Source organism: Bos indicus, chromosome 11 (assembly GCF_029378745.1).
Source record: "Bos indicus isolate NIAB-ARS_2022 breed Sahiwal x Tharparkar chromosome 11, NIAB-ARS_B.indTharparkar_mat_pri_1.0, whole genome shotgun sequence".
NCBI lineage: Eukaryota > Metazoa > Chordata > Mammalia > Artiodactyla > Bovidae > Bos > Bos indicus.
The window spans coordinates 36305735-36333385 of NC_091770.1; the positions used below are offsets into that span (position 1 = coordinate 36305735).

The 27651-nt window shown below is 34.7% G+C and overlaps 1 protein-coding gene across 2 annotated transcripts in view; it reads right to left on the minus strand.

The window, feature by feature from the left end:
- The window catches only part of PSME4 (proteasome activator subunit 4), a 100147-nt gene that overhangs the window by 36367 nt on the left and 36129 nt on the right, over positions 1-27651 (minus strand). For both annotated transcript variants that reach the window (XM_019970140.2, XM_070798649.1), the window contains 20 exons: positions 27199-27348; positions 25861-25924; positions 24820-24894; positions 23524-23646; positions 20759-20851; positions 19771-20036; positions 17065-17251; positions 16205-16294; positions 15423-15487; positions 14920-15070; positions 13668-13766; positions 13374-13443; positions 12839-12906; positions 12020-12235; positions 11410-11567; positions 10071-10166; positions 2547-2602; positions 1605-1661; positions 1346-1401; positions 1152-1250 (listed from right to left, as the gene is read on the minus strand). In XM_019970140.2, coding sequence (XP_019825699.2) covers positions 1152-1250; positions 1346-1401; positions 1605-1661; positions 2547-2602; positions 10071-10166; positions 11410-11567; positions 12020-12235; positions 12839-12906; positions 13374-13443; positions 13668-13766; positions 14920-15070; positions 15423-15487; positions 16205-16294; positions 17065-17251; positions 19771-20036; positions 20759-20851; positions 23524-23646; positions 24820-24894; positions 25861-25924; positions 27199-27348 — 2239 coding nt within the window. The remainder of the gene's footprint in view (positions 1-1151; positions 1251-1345; positions 1402-1604; positions 1662-2546; positions 2603-10070; positions 10167-11409; positions 11568-12019; positions 12236-12838; positions 12907-13373; positions 13444-13667; positions 13767-14919; positions 15071-15422; positions 15488-16204; positions 16295-17064; positions 17252-19770; positions 20037-20758; positions 20852-23523; positions 23647-24819; positions 24895-25860; positions 25925-27198; positions 27349-27651) is intronic.

The following is a 27651-nucleotide window of genomic DNA, read 5'->3' on the forward strand; positions in this document are numbered from 1 at the left end:
ACCAGTGCATTTTCTTGGCAAAACTCTATTAGTCTTTGCCCTGCTTCATTCCGTATTCCAAGGCCAAATTTGCCTGTTACTCCAGGTGTTTCTTGACTTCCTACTTTTGCATTCCAGTCCCCTATAATGAAAAGGACATCTTTTTGGGGTGTTAGTTCTAAAAGGTCTTGTAGGTCTTCACAGAACCGTTCAACTTCAGCTTCTTCAGCGTTACTGGTTGGGGCAAAGGCTTGGATTACTGTGATACTGATTGGTTATCAAGCCCCTGCCAATTCTTTCGTTTTCAAGTCCCCTTAACTCCACCCTAGCACAGGCTATGCTTTCCCATCTGAACTATTACTAAAGCCTCTTGACTTCCAGGCTTGTTTGCCTACTGCTTATTCTTACAGCAGTGGCAGAGCTTTTTAAAATCCACTGAATTTAATATTGATCCTTTCAATATTCACATCAGATCTACTCAAGAACTTTTAATGACTTCCCCACTGCTGAATGTAAAACTGGAGCACATTCTTGGGACAAAACTAGAACTGACCTAGTTTACCTCCTGCCACTCTTACCTACAACTAGTGTTCCCTAAGGCATGCCATGTTGGTACATCTCCCTGCCTTTCCCCATGTCAATCTCTTTGTTTAAAATAAGAAGTACCCCATGCCTAAACAACAAACTCGTAAACCTTTACAGTCTCAATTTCCAAAAAAAGTCTCCCAATGAAGAACTGTGCTATGATCATCAAATGGTTGATTTAAGTTATTCTTTCTTCCGTGCTTCCAGGAAATCTTATATTGATCTCTCCTGGAGAACCAATTAAGATTAAATAAAACACAATGCTTTAAATTCATGCCTATGGACAATTCCTACTTTTCATCCCTTTAGGCTCTTATATGATAGTGAGAATGCAGTTGCCAAGTTATCATACTCCAAATTGCCATTGAGAGTTCGGAGACTAGCACAGAAATTGACAGAAGAGGTTTCAGTAAAGTATATTTATTTCCAGGATCCTTTTGATTATACCAGGATATAGTATTTGAAAATCTACTATTTTTACGTACAGGGAAACTTCCTCTGTATGCTGAACAAATGCTAAATTAGGTGGTTATATCAGTATTATATACCTTTAAAATAAATTCTGAGTTTTAAGTGAAAATACTGACCCGATTTTCCATTGATTTCTTTACTAGGTTAAAGCTTTTCCAACGAGAGTCAAATTCATGCTTGTGAGATCCTTGGAACTGCAAAAGGTCTCCAATAATCTGTGCCAAACAATTTCAGATTTTATATTTAATGAGTTGTCACATCAAATCTGGTCATATTAATAACCATGCAACTGTGTAAATAACAATTGTACCTTTATGATAAGAAATAAGGACTTGGTATCATCTTCTGAATTATTAAGTATGTGGTCTATAATAGGAGGAAAAGAATTTTTGTTAAAATATTTTAAATTACCATAGGACTCCTGATATACTAAAAAAGAACGGGGGAAAAAAAAACCCACCACCTGATATTCTCACCATTTATAATTTTTAAATGGTTAAGTAAAAGCACATATGCTATAAAATTTCTAAATACTTAGTAAAAAAAAATAAATATATGTATGTACTTACTAAGAAGTTTCCTTATGACCCTAGCAATTGTTTCTCGGTAGTTCTCTCTGGATAGATCTATTTTTAAAAAATGAGAAAAGGCATTTTACACACACTGAATGCAGCCCAGAGCTTTCAAGTTTATACTAACAGTTATGTCAAGAAGAGATAATGTATCCAGGAAGAAAATAAATGGGTCATGGAAAAGAATCTAAAAAAAGTAGATACATATGTGTAACAGATTCACTTTGCTGTACACTTCCAATTAATACAACACTGTAAATTAATTACAACTATATCTCCAATAAAAAAAATTTTTTTTAAATGGGTCTGTCTTTATCACAGTTGGTTAGTAGCTTGGCATGATACAGAATATCTTTCAAAACCTGCACAGTTATAAGAACCTGCTTATAAACCTTTATTATTAGGCAGGCAAGGAGGAGGGAGACAAAACTGTCTCTGCCAATATTTCAGAGGCTCTAGTCACTAATTACGGACCAAAAATGCATAAGATTCTTTAATCAGCTGTGGTGACCCAAATCAAACAAACAAAAATTACATTAATTAATATATGCAATGAACTCCAATGTTAATCCAGCAATAAGGAAGTGTTAAATTTATTAATGTTAGATTCAGAACATTAAATTAATGCTAAATGTTTTGCATAAATCGAATATATAAGGGTTTAGCTCAAGTATAAAATAACAATTCTAACCATAAGTGAGCATTACAATATATGGAAGTCTCCCTTTGCACATAGAAAGCATCTATCCTTTAATGGCTATTCTTTATATAATAATTTCCCACTTTCTCCAGAAAAAGCAAAGATAATATTGTGTAATTAATATTCATTTTACATAGAGACTAGAAAAGTTGTAACTACAGAATTATCCCATCTTAACTCTTATAAAGTAACTGATAAAAATAATCCACACAGATTTACTCAGATTAGGATTCACATACCATATTCAAGTCCAGTATATAACTTTGTCTCTTCCAAAGACACCATACTTGGTACCCTGTATAAAGACAAGAATGCCTGTATTTATTAACAATACCAAAAAGGAGGTTTAAAGGGAAAAATGTCATTGCTAGAATGTTTAGATGATCATCTTTAACACAGATCTCTCATCTTCAACACTTCAATTCTTTACTCTAGCCTTCTGAAGACTAATGGTCTATCTGTTTCAGTAAATACAGTATTATTCATCTTCAAAAAAATGTTAATGAAATATAATGACTTTTGGGGGGATTCACTGCCCAAATGAACATAACACTGATATTCAATATACAAGTGTAAAAGCTTAAGACTGATGATAAACATTTATACAAGAAAAAGTAAACTTTCAATGTTATAATAATGGTTAAAATAAACACCAAAAAAATCACCATCAAATTTTACTGTAAAATATACAGCAGACAAGCTTCTTTAGATAATCATTACTCTTCCTCTTACAACCAGCTAAAGTGATCTCTCCTAACATCTGCAATAAAATATCACTACTTCTGAAGATGTTCAGATGTAAAAATACTACATTCAAAGTCACATTTTAGGTACCTAAGGACAGATTCTACTGGGGAATATGAATTTTTATATCTGAAATATAAATTTTCTTTAATGAAAAACATTTTATTTCAAAATATGATTCAATTCAATAACTTTTTATAAACAAAGATTTTAATACTTTCTAGGAAAAGGAAGAAAGGAGCAAATTGCCAAGGAAATATGAGATAAGCATATCCTATATAGGCCTAATTAGTAATAAATAGAGGTTTTATAATTATTGCTTGTAATTCATGAACTACTACTTGTAAAGAAGAAAAACACTATTTTTAAATCAACACCCCCCGCCGATACTGTATTTTTTTTTTTTAAGTTGAGCTAAGTTATCTCTATCCTAATAATTGGTTGCTATGGATTCTGGGATTTATCTAAATGGGTAAATAACATTAAGATTACTAAAACCCAATTATTTAACTATGTTCCTTGCTATGATGTAGTGCCTAGGACGGCAATAGTACTGTCTCAAGTTTCAAAACTAAATCTACAGAATATAAACAAAGAATGGTAATATTTCTTAATATAAAATGTTAATTTGCTTTTCAGAGAATTTCAAGTTCAAATTCAAATTCTTCTTAAAATCTTGTTTTCACTCCATAAAGTTTCAGCTTTTGGCAACAGCGTGCAAACTTGAACATTCTGTAAAAATGTGTATGATTGAAAAATATATATGCATAGAGTCTAGTCAGTAAAAAATAAGATCAGATTCTTTCACAGTGAACTTCAAGGGGAGTTCAATATCTTTACTGAAATTAGATTTCACCAAGAAAGAGAAAAGGCTGTGCTCAAAGAATAACAAGCATTAGGCATAAAACTGTTAATCCCCAACCCCACAGAGCAAGGGAAGTACTTGTCACAAGCTATCACAGGAGAACACAGGTCTCCTCCTTGCTGCTAATAAACGTAATACAACTGTACCTTGCCCACCCCATGCCTAGTACCACATAATATTGAACCAAGCATGCATTCTAATTATTGTACAAAACTACTCTTAACAAATGAGTTTTTAAAAAGCAATCTCTATAATAAACTATCCTGAAAATTTTTGTACTGTATCAAACACACAACCAAACAAAAGGCTATCAGTTAGGAATCTGAAATATTTTTTTAATATGCCTTTCTGATTCTACTACTGCCAATTAGACTGCTGCTGCTGCTGCTGCTAAGTCGCTTCAGTCGTGTCCGACTCTGTGCGACCCCATAGACGGCAGTCCACCAGGCTCTCCCGTCCCTGGGATTCTCCAGTCAAGAACACTGGAGTGGGTTGCTATTTTCTTCTCCAATGCATGAACGTGCATAGTGAAAGTGAAGTAGCTCAGTCGTGTCCGACTCTTCGCAACCCCCTGGACTACAACCTACCAGGCTCCTCTGTCCATAGGATTTTCAAGGCAAGAGTACTGGAGTGGGTTGCCATTGCCTTCTCCGAATTATACTGTAACCATATTTAAAAACAAGTCTCATCTAAGGGTCCCAATGCTAATTGTAAAAATCCATGTGTCACTCTGAACTGTTTCCCTATCAGAAAATTGAAAATACTATCACTTATTAAACAATTATTTAGAAACATATCAACCTGTATGGGATTTTAAAATATTTAAGTAGTTTATTTAAATTAAAATGGCTTCAGCTTTTACTTTTAAAACCTGAATTAAAACACATCTTACATATCTCAAGTGCATAGAAGGCATCTGTTTAGACATATATTTCAGCTTCATCTGTTTTTATCCATCTCAAGTTTCTTTTATGCTTATTTATCTAAGATTCAGCTTTAATTGATCTCTTATTTAACAAATTAATTAAACTGTACTGACAACTTTGACACTGAATGTTTCTCAGTACAAATATTTATATTAAATATTTCTTCTGATCTTTCTTTAAAAGAAGAATTTTCTAAAAGAAATCTCTCTCCATTACTCATAAGACTCGTATCTCTTTGTGGCTACTACATTTTAAGTCTATGTGTGCTGGGCTGTACTCTCCCATACTTAAAACTGCTCTTGTAACTTTTAGTTATGTACATAATCTTTGCCAAGTAGATTTAAAGTGCCATCAACAATTATAGATCTGCATTCTGACTAAATACTGTAGTAACAATACATATAATTTAAATCAAATACCATGACTCCTCCACCTCAAGTGAAATTCATTCTACTCATTCATTGGTTCATTTTTACAAACAGTAATATAAAATTCTGACAAACTCAACACAGCGTATTATAAATAATAGTAACTATACAATAATAATCAAGTTAAATCAGGTTCACAGCAACTACACAGTACCACCAAGCCACCTAATTTGTAACAAAATGTGTTTAACATTTGCACCACTTAAAAAACAAAGTTCTCTACAACGATGTTATTTGTACCACAGGATGACAATCTTTAGATCTGATTAGAGTAGAACTATCAAAATAATCACTGGTGGGAAAGAAAGGATGATGAAAAAGGAAGAAATGACCAATAACATAAAAACAAAATATACAATACAAACCAAATACGCAAATGGAAGCTAGCTGAACTGTCACAGAACTGCAAACAATAATTCTTCCTGTCTGTAAGTGGAAGAACAGCTTACCCTTCCCCAAATCCCTCCCCTCCCAAATGAAAACAAACATAAAAGGTATAAAAGCCAAGCCCCTAACAGATCTTTTTTTTCCCCTCAAGGTAACAAGTGTTTCACAACAGACAACTGACCTATTTCTGTGTTCTGTTATCCTGTTCAATCCTGGGCACCGGCAATAGCTATAAACACAAATGAAAGGCTGGCTCTTGCTCTACCATGTGAAACGGTTTGCCAAGTAAAGAGAACCTTACATACCGCTAGGTTTAAAATGAACTCGGAGCCTAAGAACTACTTCCATGTCTGACACACAAATTTTTAAAAATCAATGAAAACAGTCAGAAGGTGAAATAAGGAGAAAACAGGGTTACTCACCGTGGAGTAGTAACTGTTTCCTTTTCTGTGTGCAGCTCCCCCAGCAGAGCTGGGTAGTTTCCTGGAGGTGCCAAGAGAGGTTAGCTAGCCCTGCCCCTCAGCGCATAACAACACATCCTTTCACATATTCATGAAATGGTCTCAACTCTTAGACCTTAAGTATGAATTTTTTTCTTTCCAGTAAAAAGTTAGTAAAAGCTGAGATCCTAAGAATGATTTAACTAAGAATGACTTAACAGATCTATCAGAGAAAAGGGGGCACAAAGTAAAGAAGAAATATTTGAGATGAAAAATGATGACTCCTCTACCTTGAGTAACCCTGTTTTTACAGATGTTAGTTTTTTGCGTCCTGCGATAGCTGGTTAGACCTAAAAGAGTCTAAAAGAATGGACTGCAAAAGGAGAAATTAATGACGATTTGAGGATTAAAGGCAAGTGTCCAAAATTCCTATATGACCCTGAAAAGACATAATCCAATTTCCACACCTTTAAAGGCAGAACTATGAGTATAAATTATATCACAGGTATTTCTATGACATCATTAACTAAAGGTTCCAAGAGCAAAATAGAGAGGTCACATTTTAAGATTAATTCAGTAACCTTGGTATCTGACAAAACTGTTAAAATTTCACACTGAACTAAAATAATTTACTCTTAATTACCCTCAAAGGCCCTTATTTCATCCATCCTTTGAAACAGTAAAATTTATAGTATGTACAAGATACTTAGTAACCTTATAATGCAAAAGGCCAAAAAGTACAATGGAGATACCATTAGGTATGTAATTAATACTTAGGACAATCAACTCATCTCATCTAAGCTTTTCATTTTTTTTTTTTTCAGTCTCTATAATTACACAGCACAGAAAATTGTTTTTCACATGTGGTAGCTATTTCCCTCAACAATGGGGTTTTGAGACCATCCCATATACTTTATCAGGAACTAAGAGTTCCTTACAGGAAAATTCAGAACTGAACTCATGGTTTTTTATTTGCCAGCAGACTAATACTACTAATACATGTGCAAGACAAACTTAATAATAAGTGATCTGACAAAAAATAATTAAAGCAGCTAGAATATTTTACCTGAGATTTATGTAAAAAAAAAAAAAAAAATGTAAGGTTAATTTTTTTTAAAAAAGAACTAAGGTGCTAGGTGCTTCCAAAAATTGGTCTGGTATTTCAGAAAATGCATTATGTCCTACAATAGCACAGCCAATTACCACAGTCACTCTTGACATTAACAGGAGTGACTTCCTCAGACATCTCAGGCATTACACTAAAGCACTGGTCACCGTTACGTGTTTCCTTTTCTCCCCAACTAGGTACATTTTATTCTATCTCCTTTGGAGTAACTCATGTCCAAAATAGAGAGTTCTTTTCATCTCCTAGTTTCCAACTGACCTGCTACTGATCATCTCCAAGAATTATGCTGCAGATCTTCTTCCTTCACACTAGGCAGTATGATTTACCATCACAACAATGCACCATCAACTGACACTATTTGTTTAGCTCTTTCAAATCAATTTACACTGAAGAGATTTTAATAATTATTGACTGTACTACGATAAGCGTTTTAGAAATTTAAAAGGCCAACTTTGTTTTATTATACTTTGGTGAAAACTATCTTACTATCTGCAAAAAAAAGGTGAAATGTTATATAAAGTCAATGTAAAAACTCACACATTGCCAAAATAAATTAAAATTTCAGACGAAGGTGATCCCAGTTAGAAGTTGGTTTAAAAAAAAAAAGAATTCTGTTACAAACTAATTCAAGCCCAGGGAAGACTTTACAAACTCTCTTTTCTTACAATTCAAAGGCAAAGAAATGCTCATTCATCTCTGACTGTCCTTTGTATAATCATGACCCTGAGTAGGGTATGTAACTACAAAGAACCCTAAATATGTGTATCGTTCAAGGATTAAAATGACTGAAGTTTTCCTTGTTTTATATTTTATTTCATTACTATGTGCTATTAAATATACAAGAAAACATTTTATATTTAAAATCAAAACATTAAAATATATATAAACATATTTATATTAACGTAATTTTGTATTACTTCATTATATTTTATTACGTTAAATTTTTACTCTAAGTGAAAATTCTAAAATACAACATGTTGAACAAATATTTATTTATTTATTCATGGTTGTGTTGGGTCTTAGTTATGGCACAAGAGCTCTTGGGTGCGGCGTGAAGGCTCTCTAGGTAAGAAACATGGGTTCTGCAGCCCCGTGGCAAGCGTGATCTCGGTTCCCCAGCCAAGGATGGATCCCATGTCCCCTTAATTGGAAGGCAGATTCTTAACCCCTGGATCATCTGGGAAGTCCCTAAACACCACACTTTTAAGTCTAAATTATCTTTCCTGGAAAAAAACCTATAAAGGGATACTCGTGTCAATTTTATAGCTTATAATGTACAGTAAAGGGGGTCTTAATACACTTTTTATAATTAGGCACTGTTTTCCTTATTGAAAATGCATTTCATTATATACAAATCTAACTAGCTTTGTAATAACCAAATATATGGAACTTTTGTCCTGATGCACATCAGTCAAGAGAGGATAAAGACTTTGCTTCCTTTTACTAACATAGAGCACTTGGCTCTATGCTGATATGGACTTCAACCGAAACCTCGAAGCCTCTTGAGCTGACCCTTCAGAAATGTATCCTAATCATCATTCAATACTAAAGAGTCCTCTAATTACATACACAAAAGGTACATGCCTTTGTTCTTTGACAAACTATTGAATTAAAGGACCACCCTTCTCCACATGTTTAAGCAGAACTAAGTTTACTGATATAATCAATTGACGTGTGAAGCAGCTTTTTGGTACGCCTTAGCCTTAAGTTATGTTCTCACTATATTATATATTGTTAAAGAGCATCAGGAAAATCAAAACCATTTCTGTAGGTCTCTCACTTTAAAACAGTGTTTAGAATCTCTTGAAAAAGTGAATTTTGGTAAAGTTGCTCTTATATCAAACTATAAAGCTTGATAAAAAACAAAAGTTCTTTAAAAGAATTCAGTAAATTTCTAGACAAACTTAAAATTGATTTCCTTACCTGAAATGACCCTCCTTCTCCCTCTTAAATCTAATGAGTAATTTAAAAAGTTCAGTACCTAGAAACAGTTTTTAGATAAGTGAAATAAGTGGGAATTATGAATAAAGTATGACTCCAAATGACTAATTATGTAGGAAACAGAAAGACAAGCAAGCCATTTTAAAACCCCTCCTTGAAGCTTAAGATTCTTGTTGCAAAATCAACAAATGATTCTCCCCTTGTGTTCTTCTCAGAAGGCAAGGGTTCCTTCCTTATTTTTGTGTGATTTTCAGTAACTTTCTCAGCAATAAGATATTGGAGTTCAGAGAAAATGATCTAAGATGGGATGCTGAGACTAGCATCTACATACTTGGTAAGTGACCTACAAGTTGGATATTGCTGATTTCATTTTAATTTTTTCAACTTAAATGGTAGTACTGACAATGGGCTAAATCAAGGCATTCATTCAAAATAATACTCTGAAAAGCACTTAAATTAATAAAAGCAACTTGGTGGGTCTCAAAGGTTCAACATCCATGAAAAACAGAGAACAAATTGTTATTAAAAATAAACTACCCCAGGTTTTTTGCTACAAAATCCTTACCAGTGGTAGACAAAAAAAAAGTGCTTTTCTTTCTTTTAAAAAAGAATTTATCTCAATTAACTCAGTAACCTAACAGACTTAATAGCTGTAAGTTGATATTTTATAACTGATTATCACTAGAAGTTATTTGATCCTAGTACCATATGCAAAACCTGAATAAAGCCCTAAAGTTTATAGACCTAAACTGTGCTCAGTTATTTTTAGCCTAACATTGACAAAAAGGTTAAAGTTATACAGAAACAAACCAATAACAGAACCAGTGACTCATTATGTGACTAAGTCTTAAAATATATGCCAAATGGCAAAATAGCAAAATATATAAAATAGTTATCTTTACTTACAAGTTAGTAACCGGCTCTCCTTTCAATGGAGGTAGGAGGTTTCCTGAGCCAATTAAACAGTTGTGGACTATAGTCAGACTCTGCAGAACATCATCTCTAGAAGAAATAAAAACCATTTTCATATTTGAGAAGACTCCAAATCTCTATTTAACAAAAAGCCTTGCAGAGTCTAAGGTGAAGTACAAGAACTTTTTTATCAAGTGGGAATATACAAAATTAAGCCATAAAAATGATGAACATTTTCAGTTTACCCACTTAATAGTACAAGATAATTAAACAGATATTTACTGATAATATCAGACCTACTTACATTTAAATAATCTAAATAATCACAAGTAACAACAACTGCTTGCCCTTTGTGAAGCAATTCTGAATCTAATTCCCTGTTTATCCAAAGATCACAACCATTAACAAAAGGGAAAACTATTATAGAAGATTCCCTACTACAGTCTATCTTTTAAAATGGATGAAATAGGGCATGGCAAGCCACTCCAGTATTCCTGCCTGAAGAATCCCCACGGACAGAGAAGCCTGGAGGGCTACAGTCCATGGGGTTGCACAGAGTTAGACACGACTGAAGTGACTTAAGACAGGGACTGCTCTGGCGGTCCAGGTTAGGACACAGCACTTTCACTGCTGAGGGCCCAGGTTCAATTCCTGGTCAGGGAACTAAGATCCCACAAGCCATACAGCAAGGCCAAAATTTTAAAACAGACTAGGTAAACATTTACTCCAAAAAGCAGTTCAGAGTAACACACAGCTGACATAAGTCAACTATACTTCTTCCTCTTCCAAGCCCATTCCTAGTGGATTTGCTTATTAAAAATCTCTTGTTATTTGATACATACTAATTTTCTTACTATATATAAAGCAGTCTCAAATAACTGTTTGTTGTTAAAGCTCTTTGGGACAGAAAAAAAAAAAAAAAATCGCAGGGATATTTCTCTAGGTAATAGTAATACCAAAATATGAATGTCTAAAAAGAAATGAGCCAGTAAAAGCTACAGTGAATCTAGAAAAACAGGCATTTCCTTACAAAGCAGGCATATTCATACACACTTCCCAAAATATGCACAAGTGAAAATGCTAAGCAGAAGGCACTAAAAGCAAACTAGAAAAAACTCCGAGCTTTCCTATTTCAGATCTTTAATTATGAGAAACTTTCTGTTGCTAAACTATAAACCATCTTAAATGATTTTCTAATCACATTTATGGGAGGCATCCAAAACACACCTTGAAAATGAATACATCTGATATGCCACAGAGAGAGGGAGAAGTGTGAAAAGAATGTTTTAGTCCACAACTATACACCACTAACTGATTATAAAGGAAAACTAACCTAGACATTTCGAGTTCTCCATCCCCACAACGCTGGAGTTTGATGAGCTCAGGCTGAAGGAAAGAGTCCAACAGATAGAAGGCGAAAGCCACCTCTTCAGAAGAAGGAACATGCCACTGGATTCCCAAATTCCACAAGTCCCCTGGTTTACCCCAGTCCTACAAGACAGCATTTAACCAGCAATTTGAGAAGCTGAGGTGGGGGGAGGGGGGAAACACACACACATAATTTCAAAGGCTTAAAAGAAAATGTATAAGCAAACCAAACCTAAGGCAACAAATGCACACCAAAAAAACATTAGACATCACATGATTCCTTCATTATCATTCCTAAAAAAGGCCTCCCTGAAGAGCCACTCAAATGTGAGTTTACTGAAACAGTCACAGTAAGTTTCTGTGAGGCTATTATTGCACTCTGCCCTCAAGTTACATCTCACTTTTCAAGTTTAAAACATTTTAATTATAGTTTTAGTAATCTATGTTAAAAATAAAGAATTTTTTTTTTTAAAAAGCAACACATTTGTACACAACAGGGGAAAAACCCACACTTTGAATCCCTTAGAAAAATAACCCAATATATTCTGGAATCCTAGATTATTGAAAATGCTTGCCTTGATAGGAAAGTATTCAGAAGGAGGCTTGTCAAAGCCGCCTGGCACACTGCAGTACTCGGTAGGGTAGATAAGTGTAGTAGAACGAAGAAGGTGATGCAAAAGGTTACAAGACAGAGTGTAACCCTGCTTACAGGTTAAATGTAGGGTTCTTTGGAGAATCTTTACAAGCTGCTCCCTATAAAGAAGCAACTTCTTCCCATCCACTCGAGTAATCTAGGAAGAAAACATTTGAAGATACTCTGTTTAGAAGATCAGGAATCAATATTTAAAGTCTATGTTTGGCTACTAAAGTTGTCTAAAATAGTGACAATGTTTCTTAAAATGGATTTAATTAATTTTAAGATTGTCATTTTAATTATATTCTAACAATGAATCTTTCTTAACATCAAAAACACATTTTCTGTGTTTAGGCTCTTAAGTGCCATAGTAACATCCTTTTCAAGAGTGTACCCCCTGAAGAGACAAAACTTAATTGGATTTCTCTGTTCTTTGGTTCCTGAACTAAATTGTACAGGAAACTGAAGTTTGATTGATGGCCAAATTTAAAATATGGGGAAGGGGAAGATGCTAAATCTGATAAACTTTTCAATTAATGAGTTATCCACATTAGAGTAAAAAACATTAGGCATGAAGTAGTCAACCATTATCATACTCCTTTCAAAACAAGAAAATGGGATTATCTGCTTTTTGTAGTCAGATTCAAGTCTTTCTAACTTTACATGTTTGAAAGTCAATTTTTCAAAAACAGAGGATACATCCTCAGAGCAACTCAACATTTTCACAGAAATATTTTCTTATTCCACAGATTTACAATACCTCAGACAAAAGTTGAAGATTCCATAGTAACTCCTTATCTAGCTCTTCTTCATTTAACACATCATCATCTAAAAACAGCAAAATAGTATCAGTGGGGAAAAAAAACAACATCCAATGAAATCCATCATTTAAAAATATTTATATTTAATACTTCTAATAGCTGAGAAAAGTCTGTTTTAGGAAGCTTTTCATTCTTTCGTTGTTAAGCTGGGCCTGCTCCAGCGGAGGTGGAAACTCAATTTTCAAAAGATAAACACACCAACCAGGACTCCTGCCCCTTCACGTCTCACAAAATACCTTTTATTTTTATGGCAACCTCTGAATGGTTCTTGTATGTATGAAAACATTAATTTAATAGGGTAAAATTTCTAAGCTACCTGTCAATCTGGATGATAACCTTGTTTTAAGCAATTTCACCCCAAACTGCAAAATTAAAACACCGCACAGCTTAGAGAATCTGTTTTCATCAGTAGAGTTGTAGACACCAAGAAAAAGTTCCAAAATCATAAATATAGATAATAACCTTAAGACTTACTCATTGTAAGCTGAGTTATAACACCGCAGCAGTGGGGAACAAATAGCTTCAAAGATTCCTCTGGGCAGCACTGAAAACATATTTGTTTGTATAAGTCAGTTTTTTTTGAGAGGCACAAATATTTAACAGTCACAAGTACACACCAGCACTATTTTCAGAGACAAATAAGGGCTGTAAGCAGGTATGAAAGAAATATGTGTATTTTAAGAATGACAAGCATGTCTAAAATAATTAACCACATAAAACTGCTGGCTACTGATTCATTACTTCATCGGTCCAAAAACCCCAACTCACCTTGACTGCAGCACGGCACATGTCTGCCACCATGCGTCCTGCGACTCTTGTTTCAAATATATGTGAAATAGAAAAATTAAAAACCTTCTGAAGGGCCACCTATTAAAAGATAATGTAAAAATGAAAATGTCTAACTAGCATTTTTTAAAAAATGAAACATCTTTTTAAACATGAAAGAAAATGTTACTCAGACTATACTAAAAAATAATCAAGTAGGAAAAATTTAACCACCTGAATATATAAAGATTTAATAATATTACATTCAGGTCTATAGAACAGCCTTTGTACAAGACCCTAATGTGACCAAAACACTTGAGGCACAAGATTTTATTTGCTATAGAAATGCTGAACACAAAACTAAAGCTGCTGGAAGCAAATGCAATTTAATTATCTTGCTGATCAATTTAAAACAGAGGGAATATTGAGGAGTATCTAATATTTAGTTTGTTATTCTGACAACTACAAACTGTAAGTATTTCTCTCTCCTCTAAATGATGTGAAGCATTCTACTTAATTTTACAATTAGATAATTTTAATTACTGAATGAAGGAATTAGCTCTAGACATGGATTGACAAGGCTGAAAATTATAAACAACTCCTTTCAGAAGACTCTGGTTAAATAAGAGATTATTTATGTTAACTTCTTTATACTAACATAATCTTAGTAAACATCTCATGCAGCTGTAAGGCAGTTTAGCTTTTAACAAGGACAAACACTGTATAATGATAATCTCAGATGGAGAAAGAACAAACAGAAATGGAAACAAAGTAAAAGGAATAAAAATATATAAAGTTTCTTCACAGTCAACTCTTGTTATGTGTAGTAGTTATGCTCTACAAAATTGCTGTGGGCACTGAATTAGCAAATACTGAACCAAAGTTCTTAGTGGAAACACAGGATTAAGTTCCCATAAGCCTCTCATTACATTTTCATCAACTGATGGATACATAATTTTATGTTTCTGTTTGAAGATGCCTTTTTTAACATATATTTATTGTTATTATTTCGGCCATACCACACAGCATGTGGGATCTTAGTTGCCCACTGGGGACTGAACGCATGCTCCATGCAGCGGAAGCATGGAGTCGTAACTATCCAACTGCCAGGAATTCCTCATCTTTTTCAAATTTTCAGATGGAAAGGAAGGAGAAGCTGGTGTGATATGCACACAAGTAACCTGAAGTTCAATTTTTAAAACATCAAATAAAAATACAAGTTGGAATTTAGCTCTCTGCAGCAATTCACTCTTACCATAAATATTTCTTTGGAACATTGTGTGAGGATTGTACTAAACGTAGAAGACAGACCTAATTCGACCAAACTCTCCAAGTGAGTCATTTTCTCAGTCTCTGTCTCTTCTCTTGTTTGCTCCAACGTGCTACTTTCTATGAGTCCAAAGCATCTAAATAACCCAAAGAAAATAAAATTTTAGCAACTAAAAACTGGCTTAACTTTTTTGGTTGATTTGATTAGATGAATCTCTATTGTCAAGATAATGCAAATGATAGGTATTTCATTTGTACATGGCTCACAAATCAATTGTCCCTTTGTTACCTCAGAAGAAGCACCACCCTTGCATAGTAATTAAGTACAGGTTGCAATGCAGAGCAAGGCTAAAGTCTGCTGAGACAGGACATTGTTATTTTTTAATATCTATCAGATATTAAATAGATCTATTTAAAAGATTTAAAAGATAATATCAGATATTTAAAAGATAATATCAGATATTAAATAGATCTGAGGTACTTGCTTACCTGTCCATAAACTGTAAGACGAAATCCTCAAATTCAGCTGTGGCAGAACAAAGTTCTCGCTCTACCTGTAATATGTCAATGTGCAGAAAATTTTCAAATAGGCTTTCATTTTTTCCCCCAGAATAAAACTCAACTATAGTCTACAAAATATGTCTAATACTACATTATTACACTGAGCACTGTGAGAAACAGCACCAAATTCCCCTATCAACTTAGAATAACTCATCTACTTCCCAGGAACCAAAATAAGTAGTAATTAACATATTTTGTAAGGGCCAAAAACAGAAGTTCAGGCAGCCATATTTTAAAAATCAGTAACGGTTTTCAAACTGCTTGTGCATGTATAAAGGATTATCTCACTAGCTAACCATCTAAATGCCAAAAGTAAGGTAATAACATACATGTCACAAAGAAAATAGTTCTGAAAAAACCAGACAGTAATGATGCTAATTTCCTCAACAGATTTATTCCTAACATAAAATGGAAAAACAAAATGCCATCACCTTTTGCTTAACAAGACAAAAAGTTGAAATACACCGTTTCATTTCAGTTGTTTACTGGAATAGCCTATTTTCACCCACCCTCTTTGGTGGGTGCTCTGCAGACTATCCTACCAGTGATGACCTGGCCCTCCATTCATATCATTCTAGTCACAAAACAGTAATTTTAATTTGTCAGCACCTCTGCAAAGCTGCTTTTAAACTTTCAAGTATTACTATTCATATACAGTAGGAATTAGAACTCAGCTGACCAATCTTTTTACAAGCAGAAAGCATCCTTACTTCTGTGAGGTCATTCCTTTCCTGCAGTACAGATGAACAATCTACTAAAGGCACCAGGGTGGAAAATGTTGCTATAAACTGGAATGTGATCTATGGAAAGACGCAAAAGAGCAAACATTAATTACACAGAGTTCTAATTCCAAAGTACACATATACCATAAGCTACTATCAAGTGCCAAAGAAATTATTCTGAGGGAAATACCACAACAATTTTTCTGAAAGCTTTTTGCTTAGAACTGAACATTTTAAGGTTCCTCACAATTAACTAGCTGTTAACTGAGTAATGAAGTTGTACTAAATTTATTTTCATACAGTTATTTATTAGATTTAAGCACAAAGTTCTCTAACCTTTGGTCACTAAGAAGTTACTTGGCTTCCCACCAAAAATGTAATATTAACTAAGTGCAGATAGAAAATGCTAATGGAGAAGCTGGAGACCAGGGAAGAGGGAAGATGAACAATATGTAAGTCAGGTTTGTACATTAAGGGAATCTAGCAGTTCACACCCAGTAATTTTTATCATGCTCCTTGTGACCAGTGCAAAGAGAAGTACAAATAATCATATGCTATCATTTTTAATGGACCTGCTTACACAGAAGAGGAAATCTATAATAAGTTTAAAACACTGTATGATCATAAATGCATTTAAGTTACGGGAAATGACCTAACCTAAGGAAGACCTGATATAGGTCAACTAAGTGTTCATGGATATAAGCTTGGGCATCTACAGGTATAATTCTGCTACCATTGAGAAATTTTACACTTTACTGTGTTCTAAAGAATATCTGAAGAAAAAGTAACAGGATATCCACTTACACAATTAACACTTACACAGCAAACAGAATCACAAACATGCTCACCATGCATTTACTGAAGTCATTCGGGTCCACCCCCGGCAGCGCTCTCATCAGCAGAGGTAGCATGTGTGTTGGGCCTTCAGGAAACCACCTGCCCCCGGACACCAGACTGCGGGCTACTCCAATGACACAACTTAGAGTGGCTGTGAGCTGGTGGGGTTCTGTTAAAGTCTCTAGTGCAGGATATGTTCTGCGGTTTGAAAACAGAATTAAAAACATTTTCCATGACAGATAAACATATGTAACACATTGAACAATTTTACTAAATTCATAAACTGCATCTTGGATTAAAGGTTTGTCCGCTAGCAGAGTATTCTGAGTGAACATTTGCTTTCAAGGTTAACAGAATCACAGAAATAAAGGAAAGGTACATGTTTCCCTAATTCCCTGACATCTCACCACAGTTCCTCATGCCGATTCCACAGTATAAATAATATTAGCTGGTAGATTTCTGTATTCTTTCAGCATCTTAACCCGTTCCCACATTCCAACAGGACTGCATCTAATCTAATCATCAGTGATTATTAGAAATCAGCAATAACACACAACTATTCCACTCTTCCCTTTTAAAGGAAAAAACAATCTTACTAAAATGTTCAAGTGTTTCCTATTTTATACTTTAAAAAAGGATTGTGTTCTAAAGTTGGAAATAACTTCTCAAAAACAGAAGAGAATATTCTTAACAGTAGAGTGAATAAAACAGGGGGACTAAGACAGATGCAATCTTTGATCACTAAGTCAGTATTTAAGAACTAAGAACACTCACTCTATGGTTCAGTGATTTCACTTTTGAGACTCTCTCCTACAAGGGAAAAAAGTCCGAAATGCACTCAGTTTAAGTTCTTCTTAATAGAAAAGGTAAATAAATAATAAGGAAATTTCTAAATAAAGTAGGAAAAAAGGAGGATTTCTAACTAGAATTAAAAAATATAACCAAACCTATGTTTATTTTAAAAGATGAATAAAACAAGCCAAAAATGCTTTAGCAGAGATGTCTTCAGGAGATATAAAATCAAGTGTCTAAAATTTTTTACTTTTTAAAAGACTTTAACTTGGAGATTCCCTAGCAGTCCAGTGGTTAGGACTCGATGCTTTCATTGCCTTGGTGGCCCAGATTCAATCTTTGGTCAGGAAACTAAGATCCCACAAAGCATGTGGTGTGGTTAAAAAAAAAAAAAAAAAAGGTTTCTGTTTTTCTAAAAGAGAAAAAAAAAAATCTACAAAAAATGCTAGCCAAGCCACTTCTAAACAGGACAAAATTAAAACTAAGTCTCAAAAAGTATCATTGCATTGTCAATTTTGTCAATTTAGCATCTTGGTTGAGATTAAATTTGTCCAAAAATTAACTACTAAAGAAAAACGTGACAGATAATCGTATTTGTATTTATAAGCTTTGTTCCTTCAACTAAAAATTTATCTCACCAGTCATAATTCACCACCTGGAAAAACAATGAAATAAGGCAAAACAAAGGGAAAGCAAAGGAATACCAAAACACCACCTCAGAGTTCAAAATTTTAAATCTGCAAACAACTGAAGTCGTCCCTTGAGGCAAGTCTCTCCTCTCCAAAGAAAATCAGGGGACTCGCCACTGACCAAGAGCTCCTGCTGCCACGTGGAGACCAAGCGGCAATGAAGAGTGAAGGCTGAAGATAGAGCAGAAACTGCCTAACTTTCTCATCCCATTTCCTAATTAAGTTGGACACACTCGAAGTTTCAATGCCCTAAGACATGTACACAAAAAGACAGAGGAGGTTGGAATAGTGACGCCCAACTTAAGTATTTATGGCAAAGAAGACAGGGCAAGACAGCACAAGCAACTCCAATTACAAATAATGGAGCCTCATTTTGGTAGGATACCCTTCGCCAAGTAAACGTCACCAATTTTCCTTTCTCAACAGTGAGTCAGAAAACAGGCTGTCATCTGCATGCTGCCAGTAAGGACCTTGGACAAATCTGAGTCTTAGGAAACTCAAGCCATTAGATTCCTCTGGGCTCCAAAATCTAACATTCTTCTGCTTTTAACAAAGCCATTTAGAGAAGAATCCTAAACCTGAAGTTCAGGCAGCAAAGAATGAATAAAAGAAAGCTTAAGCAATCTGCTCATGAACACTCAAGACCACTGAGAGTGGCTCTCTCCTGTGAAGCACACCAAGCTTGTATTATGTCAGCCATGAGGCAAATGGAGAACTATTTTTGTTACTATTCCAACATACAAAACAAAATGAATACAATGAAATTGACAAAGTAGAAATGATTCACACAAAGTTATACATACAATACATGAAAATAATAAAGCTAAACAAATTTTCTTCTCTATCACTGACCCTAAGAAGCAGACATCCAGAATTATTGTCACTGCCATGTTCTCAATATTTAGTGACACTCACATTTTGTGAAACAAAACAGCCAGAGGTTTATTTATGAGCAAAAACTTCAATAACTAAAATGAGCACATAAGTCAAAATATTTTACATAAGTCAAAATATTCATTTCATGTCAATTTTTTCTCGTCAATAAATCTTTATCAAGTTACCAATCATTAGGTTAAAATATCTTGTTTCCTCTCTAGAAACAGGAATAAGTACCAAGATAGCAAAACAAGCCACAGAAAAGAAAAGAAAGCCAAGCTGAAGAGTAGAAGAGACAGATAACCAGAGTAACAGTGAACACAGCTGAGGCTTCAAGGAAACATGTGAATCTACACTTACCTTTCAAGTACAGGGGGTATTACTAACTCCGGTCTCATGAGTGCAAGGTTCTGCAGAGCCTGGGCTGCTTCTAAACTACCAGTTTTGCTAAACATAGCCAAGAGGACAGGCTGAATAATGCATTGTACAAAGTCTGTAACATCTTGATCTGTAAGCTTATGGCTATCAGGCACAGGAGTTAACCAAGAAGGTTTCTTGTATCTTTCACGATGTAATCTTCTAACAACACTGTTTGGCAACCGCTGAAGTAGTTTCATTAACTTGTTCTGGGGACACAGAAGCAGAAGGTCCTAGGTAGGTTGTCGTTCTCACAGAGATACTCACAGTTCCTCTCTACTGTCCCAAGTAAAAATTTTTCAAATAACAGCTTGTATAATAATTTTTAAATACAACCTATCTTTTTATTTTTTTAATTTTATTGAAGTATAGTTGATTTATAATGCTGTTAATTTCTGCTGTACAGCCAAGTGACTCAGTTATACACATATATTCCTTTTCATATTCTTTTCCTTTACGGTTTATCACAGGACATTAAATATAGTCACCTGTGCTACACTAGGACCTTGTTGTTTAACAGTTTGTATAATCTTATTACAAAGAACCTGTATGGTCTAACTAGGTAGAATAAAATACTCTTACCGATTAATCATCGATAATAATAAACACTTTCAAATTTCAGTTTTAATTTCTAGCATCACATGAGTCTTTCATTACTTGAAAAGCCATAACCCAGCAACTTAAAAAAAAAGCATACACACAATAAAACCGAAAAGATGATTCCACTGTTTTGTGGCATTCTGTCACCAGTTACTAGTATTTATTTCTATATGTTCTATAAACACGGCACCTTAATGTAAACATAATCATGCTCACACAGGAAAAGCTTAGTTGAACGACAGAAAATGTACACAATAGGCAAGTAGTCACATGTGACTATATCTTAAAATAAAATTCCAAGCCGTCAGAGTAAAATATGAACATTACTCACCAGCCAGCGGCCATTATTTGAAGGATGGTAAAAAGATGTGATGCTGTTAAACAAACCAGCCAAGTGCTTTTGCACTAGCTTACTTGGTCCACCCTGTTCAGACAAAAGAGCAGCAACATTAGTACCCACGTAATTCTGTAAAATTCAAGGGGTGAACAGGCCCAGGCCTATACACAAATCACTAACGTGGCTCACATTCATCCTGCTGGCAAAAACCAGTTCTACCTCTGAATAAAAGTCAGAAGCAATTCCCAGATGAATTTCATACAAGTCAATTCAAGACAGTCTACTAAAAATAAGGGCAACTTATTGAAATCGAATTATAAAATGGAAAAGATATCTTTCAATTCAGAGTTAACAGTATCTTTTACTGTTTGCAGTTAAATAACTTTTGCAGCTAAGGTATTCATCTTAAAATAACCAAGTATGCCACAGTAAGCATAAAAAGCATTCCTTAAATGACTGAAGAACTGAAGAATTTCTCATTGCAGGAAATATAGATTTAGACAAATGCATTCACATATTTATTAGTACTTCTAAATGTTTAAAGTGATTAAACTTGTTATATTTGACCATATTTTGACTCAAAAGAAAAAGATTTTTTTTTTCTTAATCTATTACCAAAACAAACACACAAAACAACCAACCAAAAGCAATATAACTAGGGTTGCAGGGGGAGGGGGAAAGGAGAAAAAGGCTAACATTCACTTTACCAAGTTGAACAACCTTGGGAATACAGGACTAAAATATAATAATAAAGGCCTTGAAACTGTCTGTTTCAAGATGATCTTTTTCAAGAAACAGCACAGATTCATAATGTATGCAAATATCAAGTCACTGTGTCACATACTCAAAACTAACATAGTATTATACATCAACTATATTTCAGTTAAAAAAAGAATCAGCACAGACCTAAAGTAGACTATCCAGTTACACCAGGAGCATTTCTTTCTGCTGAAATGAAACCCACACTCACATTTCCCAATTTAGATCAAACTATTGAGACCATAATTCCATAGCAAAATACCAACAAAATTTTCAAACTTCTAACAGTAATTAGCATTGTTGACTTTTAATTATATTAAATGTTCATATTTAACAGAAAATGAAGCTGCCAATACAAACAATTGTGTGAGCAACAGTAACTAAAATGATACCAATCACTATCTAATCCTGTGGCCCCTAAAGTCCAAGTTTCAACTCACTGCTTAAAAAAGATAATAAGTATCCAAATGTTTTTGCTCTTACAGAATATCAGAAAGAAAATGGAATTTCCCCTCTGTTTAATAATAAAATAACAACCAAAAAAAGAAAAGCTTGAAAGTTTCTTTTCTTTTAATCTTACAATGAAATTTACTATCTAAACTTCTGAGTTTCTCTGCTGGCTCTGTGGTAAAGAATCTGCCTGCCAATGCAGAAAATACAGGTTCGATCCCAGACCTGGGAAGACCCCATATGATCTGGAGCAACTAAGCCCGTGTGCCACAACTATTTAGCCTGTGCTCTAAAGTCCGGGAGCCACAACTCCTGAAGCGCATGCGCCCTAAAATCTATGCCCCACCACAAGAGAAGCCACCAAGGGAGAAGCCCGCACGCTGCAGCTGGAGAGCAGACCCCACAGCTACGAAAACCCAGCACAGGCAAAAATAATATTAAATAATTTAAGAGCCGAACTTCTCACAACCATTCTGTCTTTTCAACAAAAACAGCCAACTGAGCAGTGCAACCAGGGAGAAAATAGCAAACACAGAACAATATCAAGTTATCACATGCTGCTGCTGCTAAGTCGCTTCAGTCATGTCCGATTCTGTGCGACCCCAGGGATGACAGCCCACCAGGCTCCCCCGTCCCTGGGATTCTCCAGGCAAGAACACTGGAGTGGGTTGCCATTTCCTTCTCCAATGCATGAAAGTGAAAAGTGAAAGTGAAGTCGCTCAGTCGTGTCTGACTCTTAGCGACCCCATGGACTGCAGCCTACCAGGCTCCTCCATCCATGGGATTTTCCAGGCAAGAGTACTGGAGTGGGGTGCCATTGCCTTCTCCAGTATCACATGCAGAATAATTCAAAAAGGAGATAACTGTGAGGCAATATGAATGAAAACTTAGAGAATTATGGTATAAAAGTTGTTCTAATACTCTTATATGAAAGATGATATAAAAAGGTAGATTGTATTTTTACTTCTCTTCAATGATGTCAGAAAAATAATCCTTTATGTTTCTCTCCCTTCACTAAAATTATTTTGTCAACAAGCTTTGTGTTCAGTGTAATGTTTTATGTGAACACTGACAATAAATGCATTAATACTGAGAATATGCTAAACTCTGCTTTCAAATCTCACCTTCACCAATTTGACTTGGGAAAGCTCTTTTACCCACGACTCTGGTTCTCAGTCTGTAAAACTGTTACAGACATTCTGAATCTCTTGAAACTCTGCCCCCCTACTTAGAGTATAACTGACCTACAACACTGTTAGTTCTCGTACATAACATAGTGATTTGATTGTTCTATACATTACAAAAAGATCATTATAATCAAAACTCTGAACTTCTGACCCTTTAAAGGTCCATTATTTAAGGAGATTTATAAATGGTACATTATGACTACATTCTGAGTCTGAGAAACATAAGTTTACTGCATCAGAAAATATCCAAGAATCAAATGACCAACTAAGCCACTAATTTAGACTTATGCAATTATGCAGAATTTCTGTATGGTTAACCCCAAATTTATAGGAACTATATAAAACAAACAATGTACTACAAACCATCATGGCAGTGATCCATACTACAGCATGTCCTATATCATAAGCATTTGTTAAAAATCTTGGAACTAACACTTGACTGCTTCCCACTGGGAGGTTCAAGCTTCTCAGAATTCTTGTAAATACCTTTAAAAAGAAAAAAAGAATTAAGGATAACTATTGACAAATAGAAAGTAATTCGTTCATTAAATAACCTACGTGTTGTATATTGGTGTTACGGTATATATTTTCATTTGATTGGTTTTTATGACATATTGTTTGGTAATCTGCTTTATTCCTTAGGAATTCATATAAATAACTGTATACCTTTTTAAAATGACACTCTGAGGTCACAGGCATGCAGTTACGAAGCACTCATATTCAGGTACCCCAAAACAGGCCAGTGGCACATAGTTAAGCATAAAAAGGCAAACAGTAGGTAAGTGTAATTCAATGTGAAATATTTTGACTACTTTCTGCCTCTCTAAATGCACACAAAATTATTCTTCCTATGCTTTCATTCCAAGCCAAGGATGCACAAAAATATTTTCTAGCTGATTTCTCTACCTCTTTCAACTTTAAGACTTGATTTTCCTCTAAGAATCTGCATTTTAATCAGTCATGTAATATCTTAATACAATTAGATTTATATTTAAAACATAATTAAATATGTCAAATATGGGGGCTAAAGGTGGGAGAAATTTACTTCTCCATCTTAGTTTCTACTGGCTGGCAACAGCGGAAGGCAGCACAAGCACAGGCACTCGGAGCATTTGCCTTCCGCTGCTCCCCAGCCCTGTTCTAGTCCCCGTGTGCACCAGAACCAACCACAGCCCGACCACGCTCCTCCTGAAGCTCCAAGGTGATTCCCTGCATGGTAAACAATACCCAAGATGCAACACCCCTAGAGACATTGTCCAGCTTTACTTACTCTAGGAAGGTATACAATGTGATTTTAAAAGTGGGGAGTACTCTAGAAGAACTAACAATATAGTACAAAAAATTCACTGGAAGGGACCAGTGTATGATACCTTGAATAATATTCTTAGTACTTTATAAATTACTCACTCTGAAACTTAAAGAGTTCATGCCCTCCATTGGTAAGACAAAAAAAAAAATCAAACACTTATGATAGCTTGATATGATCTAATTACTTTCTGAAAAGAAATGACCCATCCTTATAAATTACTTATGTTTTTACTAACAATCAAAGCATTTGATTTTTCTGTGGTGCTAGAAATCAGCAACCACACACACTTCTCCTTAAAGATATGAAGATGATGTCAGTGCTATTGTACTTGTTCAAATGTTCTTACTTACCTTTGGTACATATGGATCCCAGTCTATGTATCCTATATTATCCGTAGCCAATCGAGCAAAGAGATTTACTAGTTGCTGAAAGTAAACAAAAAAGAAAGACAGTTAAGTAAATACATTTGTTGTTTTTAGGGGTCACAGTCACATCTTTTATCCATTTGTTCTTTTCAGAACAATTGTTATTGGCACAACTGAATTTAATATTTATATCTCAGTCTTTTCAAATCTCCAAATTTAGGTCCTGATTCTCATCACCCATATAAAATCAAATGCAGCTGAAATGCTGATTTTTTAAAAAAGGAGATGACAAAGCATCATCCACAGTGCAGAAAACAGGTAAAGAAGCTTTTAATCAAATACACGTAGAAAACATCCACCAGGTGTCCAGCACCACACGAATGGGGGTCCAACAGGGCCTTCCTCTTCACCTACTTCACAGTACACGCGTATACTTCCAGATGGTGATAAAACCAAAATAAAGAAATGTCTAGTTCTCTTGCTGCTAAGCCGCTTCAGTCGTGTCCGACTCTGTGCGACCCCAGAGACAGCAGCCCACCAGGATTCCCCGTCCCTGGGATTCTCCAGGCAAGAACACTGGAGTGGGTTGCCATTTCCTTCTTCAATGCATGAAAGTGAAAAGTGAAAGTGAAGTTGCTCAGTTGTGTCCGACTCTAGCAACCCCATGGACTGCAGCCTACCAGGCTCCTCCATCCATGGGATTTTCTAGGCAAAAGTACTGGAGTGGGGTGCCATTAGAATACAGCAAATACAATTCTAAAAAACTGATTACAACATCGCTAGTAGCCAATTTTAAGGAACTGAGAAGGGGACAAGGAAGGATGAGATGGTTGGATGGCATCACCAACTCAATGGACATGAGCTTGAGCAAGCTCCAGGAGTTGGTGATAGGACAGAGAAGCCTGGCTTGCTGCAGTCCATGGGGTCGCAGAGTCAGACAAGACTGAGTGACGTAAGTTACTTATCAAATGATCTGATAGTTACTTCCAAACTAAAATGTATATAAGAAAAAAATGGGATACTCACCCCCTCCCACTGTGGGAGATTTTGCACTGAAACCCAAAGGCCAATTAATTCATCAAACCAAAGTCTGAAAAGAAAAATGTTATGAATAGCAAGTGATTTACAGAAAGTGGTTTAAAGCCAGGTATCTTTTGTATTTTTTTTTAATCTATTTTTCTTACTGATACTATACCACCTAGAAAAAATAACACTGAAAGTTACAAACTTAATGGAACAAAAGATTACTTTTGTCTGAATATTCCCTTTTCAATTTATTTAAGCTAAAAGGAATAATCTCATCAAATTTCTACTTCATTGCTAAATAACTGTCTGTCCCTATCTAACACTGTTAAGCTTCTCCTTCCTCTCCATGCCCTTCTCCTTTAAGGCTTTCCTTTTACTACCTGTTCCTGCAACTCTCCCTTACTCTTTTCTTTAATAGGCCAACTAGTAATTACACCATTAACTAGCACTACAGTAATAGTTCCATAAAAGAAATGAGTCACAAAGTGTTAGAAGCAGTTAAATTAAAGTGGGAAAAAATATCTCAAAGTAAAGAAAGTGAAGAGAATACAGGGGCAAAAACACACTTGAATATTAACAAATTTTCACAAATGTCAAAGAAATTAAAAGTTTTTAGAAGTTTGTAATTAAAACTAAAATTTCATAAATATATAGCTAGATACAAAATTTCTGACTTGACAGATATAAAAGATGTGACATCTCACTATAGAAAACATAGAAAAGAGAGATGGTGGGAGGGCCAAGCATAATAGCCCTTCCACCCATAATATACTGATATGTTCTATTATCCTTCTAGTTTTTTTTTACACCTGTTACTTTTTTCATAAAAGTACAACCTAAGTATTTTTCATTCTAGGGTTTATTATATACCTGCAGTTATGAGAGAGAGAGACCCAAGAAAAACTATACTACATGATGAGAGTTAAAATCGAGGTTTAGAAAAATATTTTTCCCTTCCCTAAACTCTATGCAATGTAACCTTTCCATCACTGCCTATTTATTGAAATTTTCAATTCCTTTTTGCAGTTATCATTCTTCCTTTCCCAATATCTTTGAAAGCCCACATCTTATGTGGCTTGATATATAAATGCCTTATTTTCTCTTTATCTGCAAACCGATATTTAATTGTTTTAGCTTTCACACACATTTCAAGTGTAAGAAACATAATGCTTGAGTTGGTAATTTCTTTTTTACTTATTACTGTACTAGTTTGCCTACATACATACATATATATATGTATATGTGCATGTGTGCATACATACACATATGCATTCCTTACTATATTCTAGAATCTATCGATACACATACACACACGCATATATATATATACACACTTACTTAAAACCTTTATGATGAAGTTCTGGAGGAAGGGAGGTAGGAAGAAATATTTCAAAATAAGTGATGGCCTTTTGCATTGTTACATCAAAAGGACACATTAAAGGCCGCCATTCTTCTAGCATCTCAGCTGTGGCATCTGCTGGAAAATACCTAATAAAAAAGAAAGTTTTCATGTATTTGGTCATTGACTAAAAGCTCTACATCATTATATGACTGACAAAAAAGGGGGAGAAGGGGAATGTACTCATAAGATAATATCACACATTACCAATGTCAAGTTAGCTGACAAGAAACACACATTTTTACAATTCTAAAATAAACAGCCTGTCACACTTAAGTTAGATAAGGTAAATTTTCTTCTTGTCTTTGGACCTGGAAAAATGCTATAAAGCTGATAAATCTCAGATTCAAATCACCTACAAATTTAAAACATGATTGCTGTTATTTTTTTCT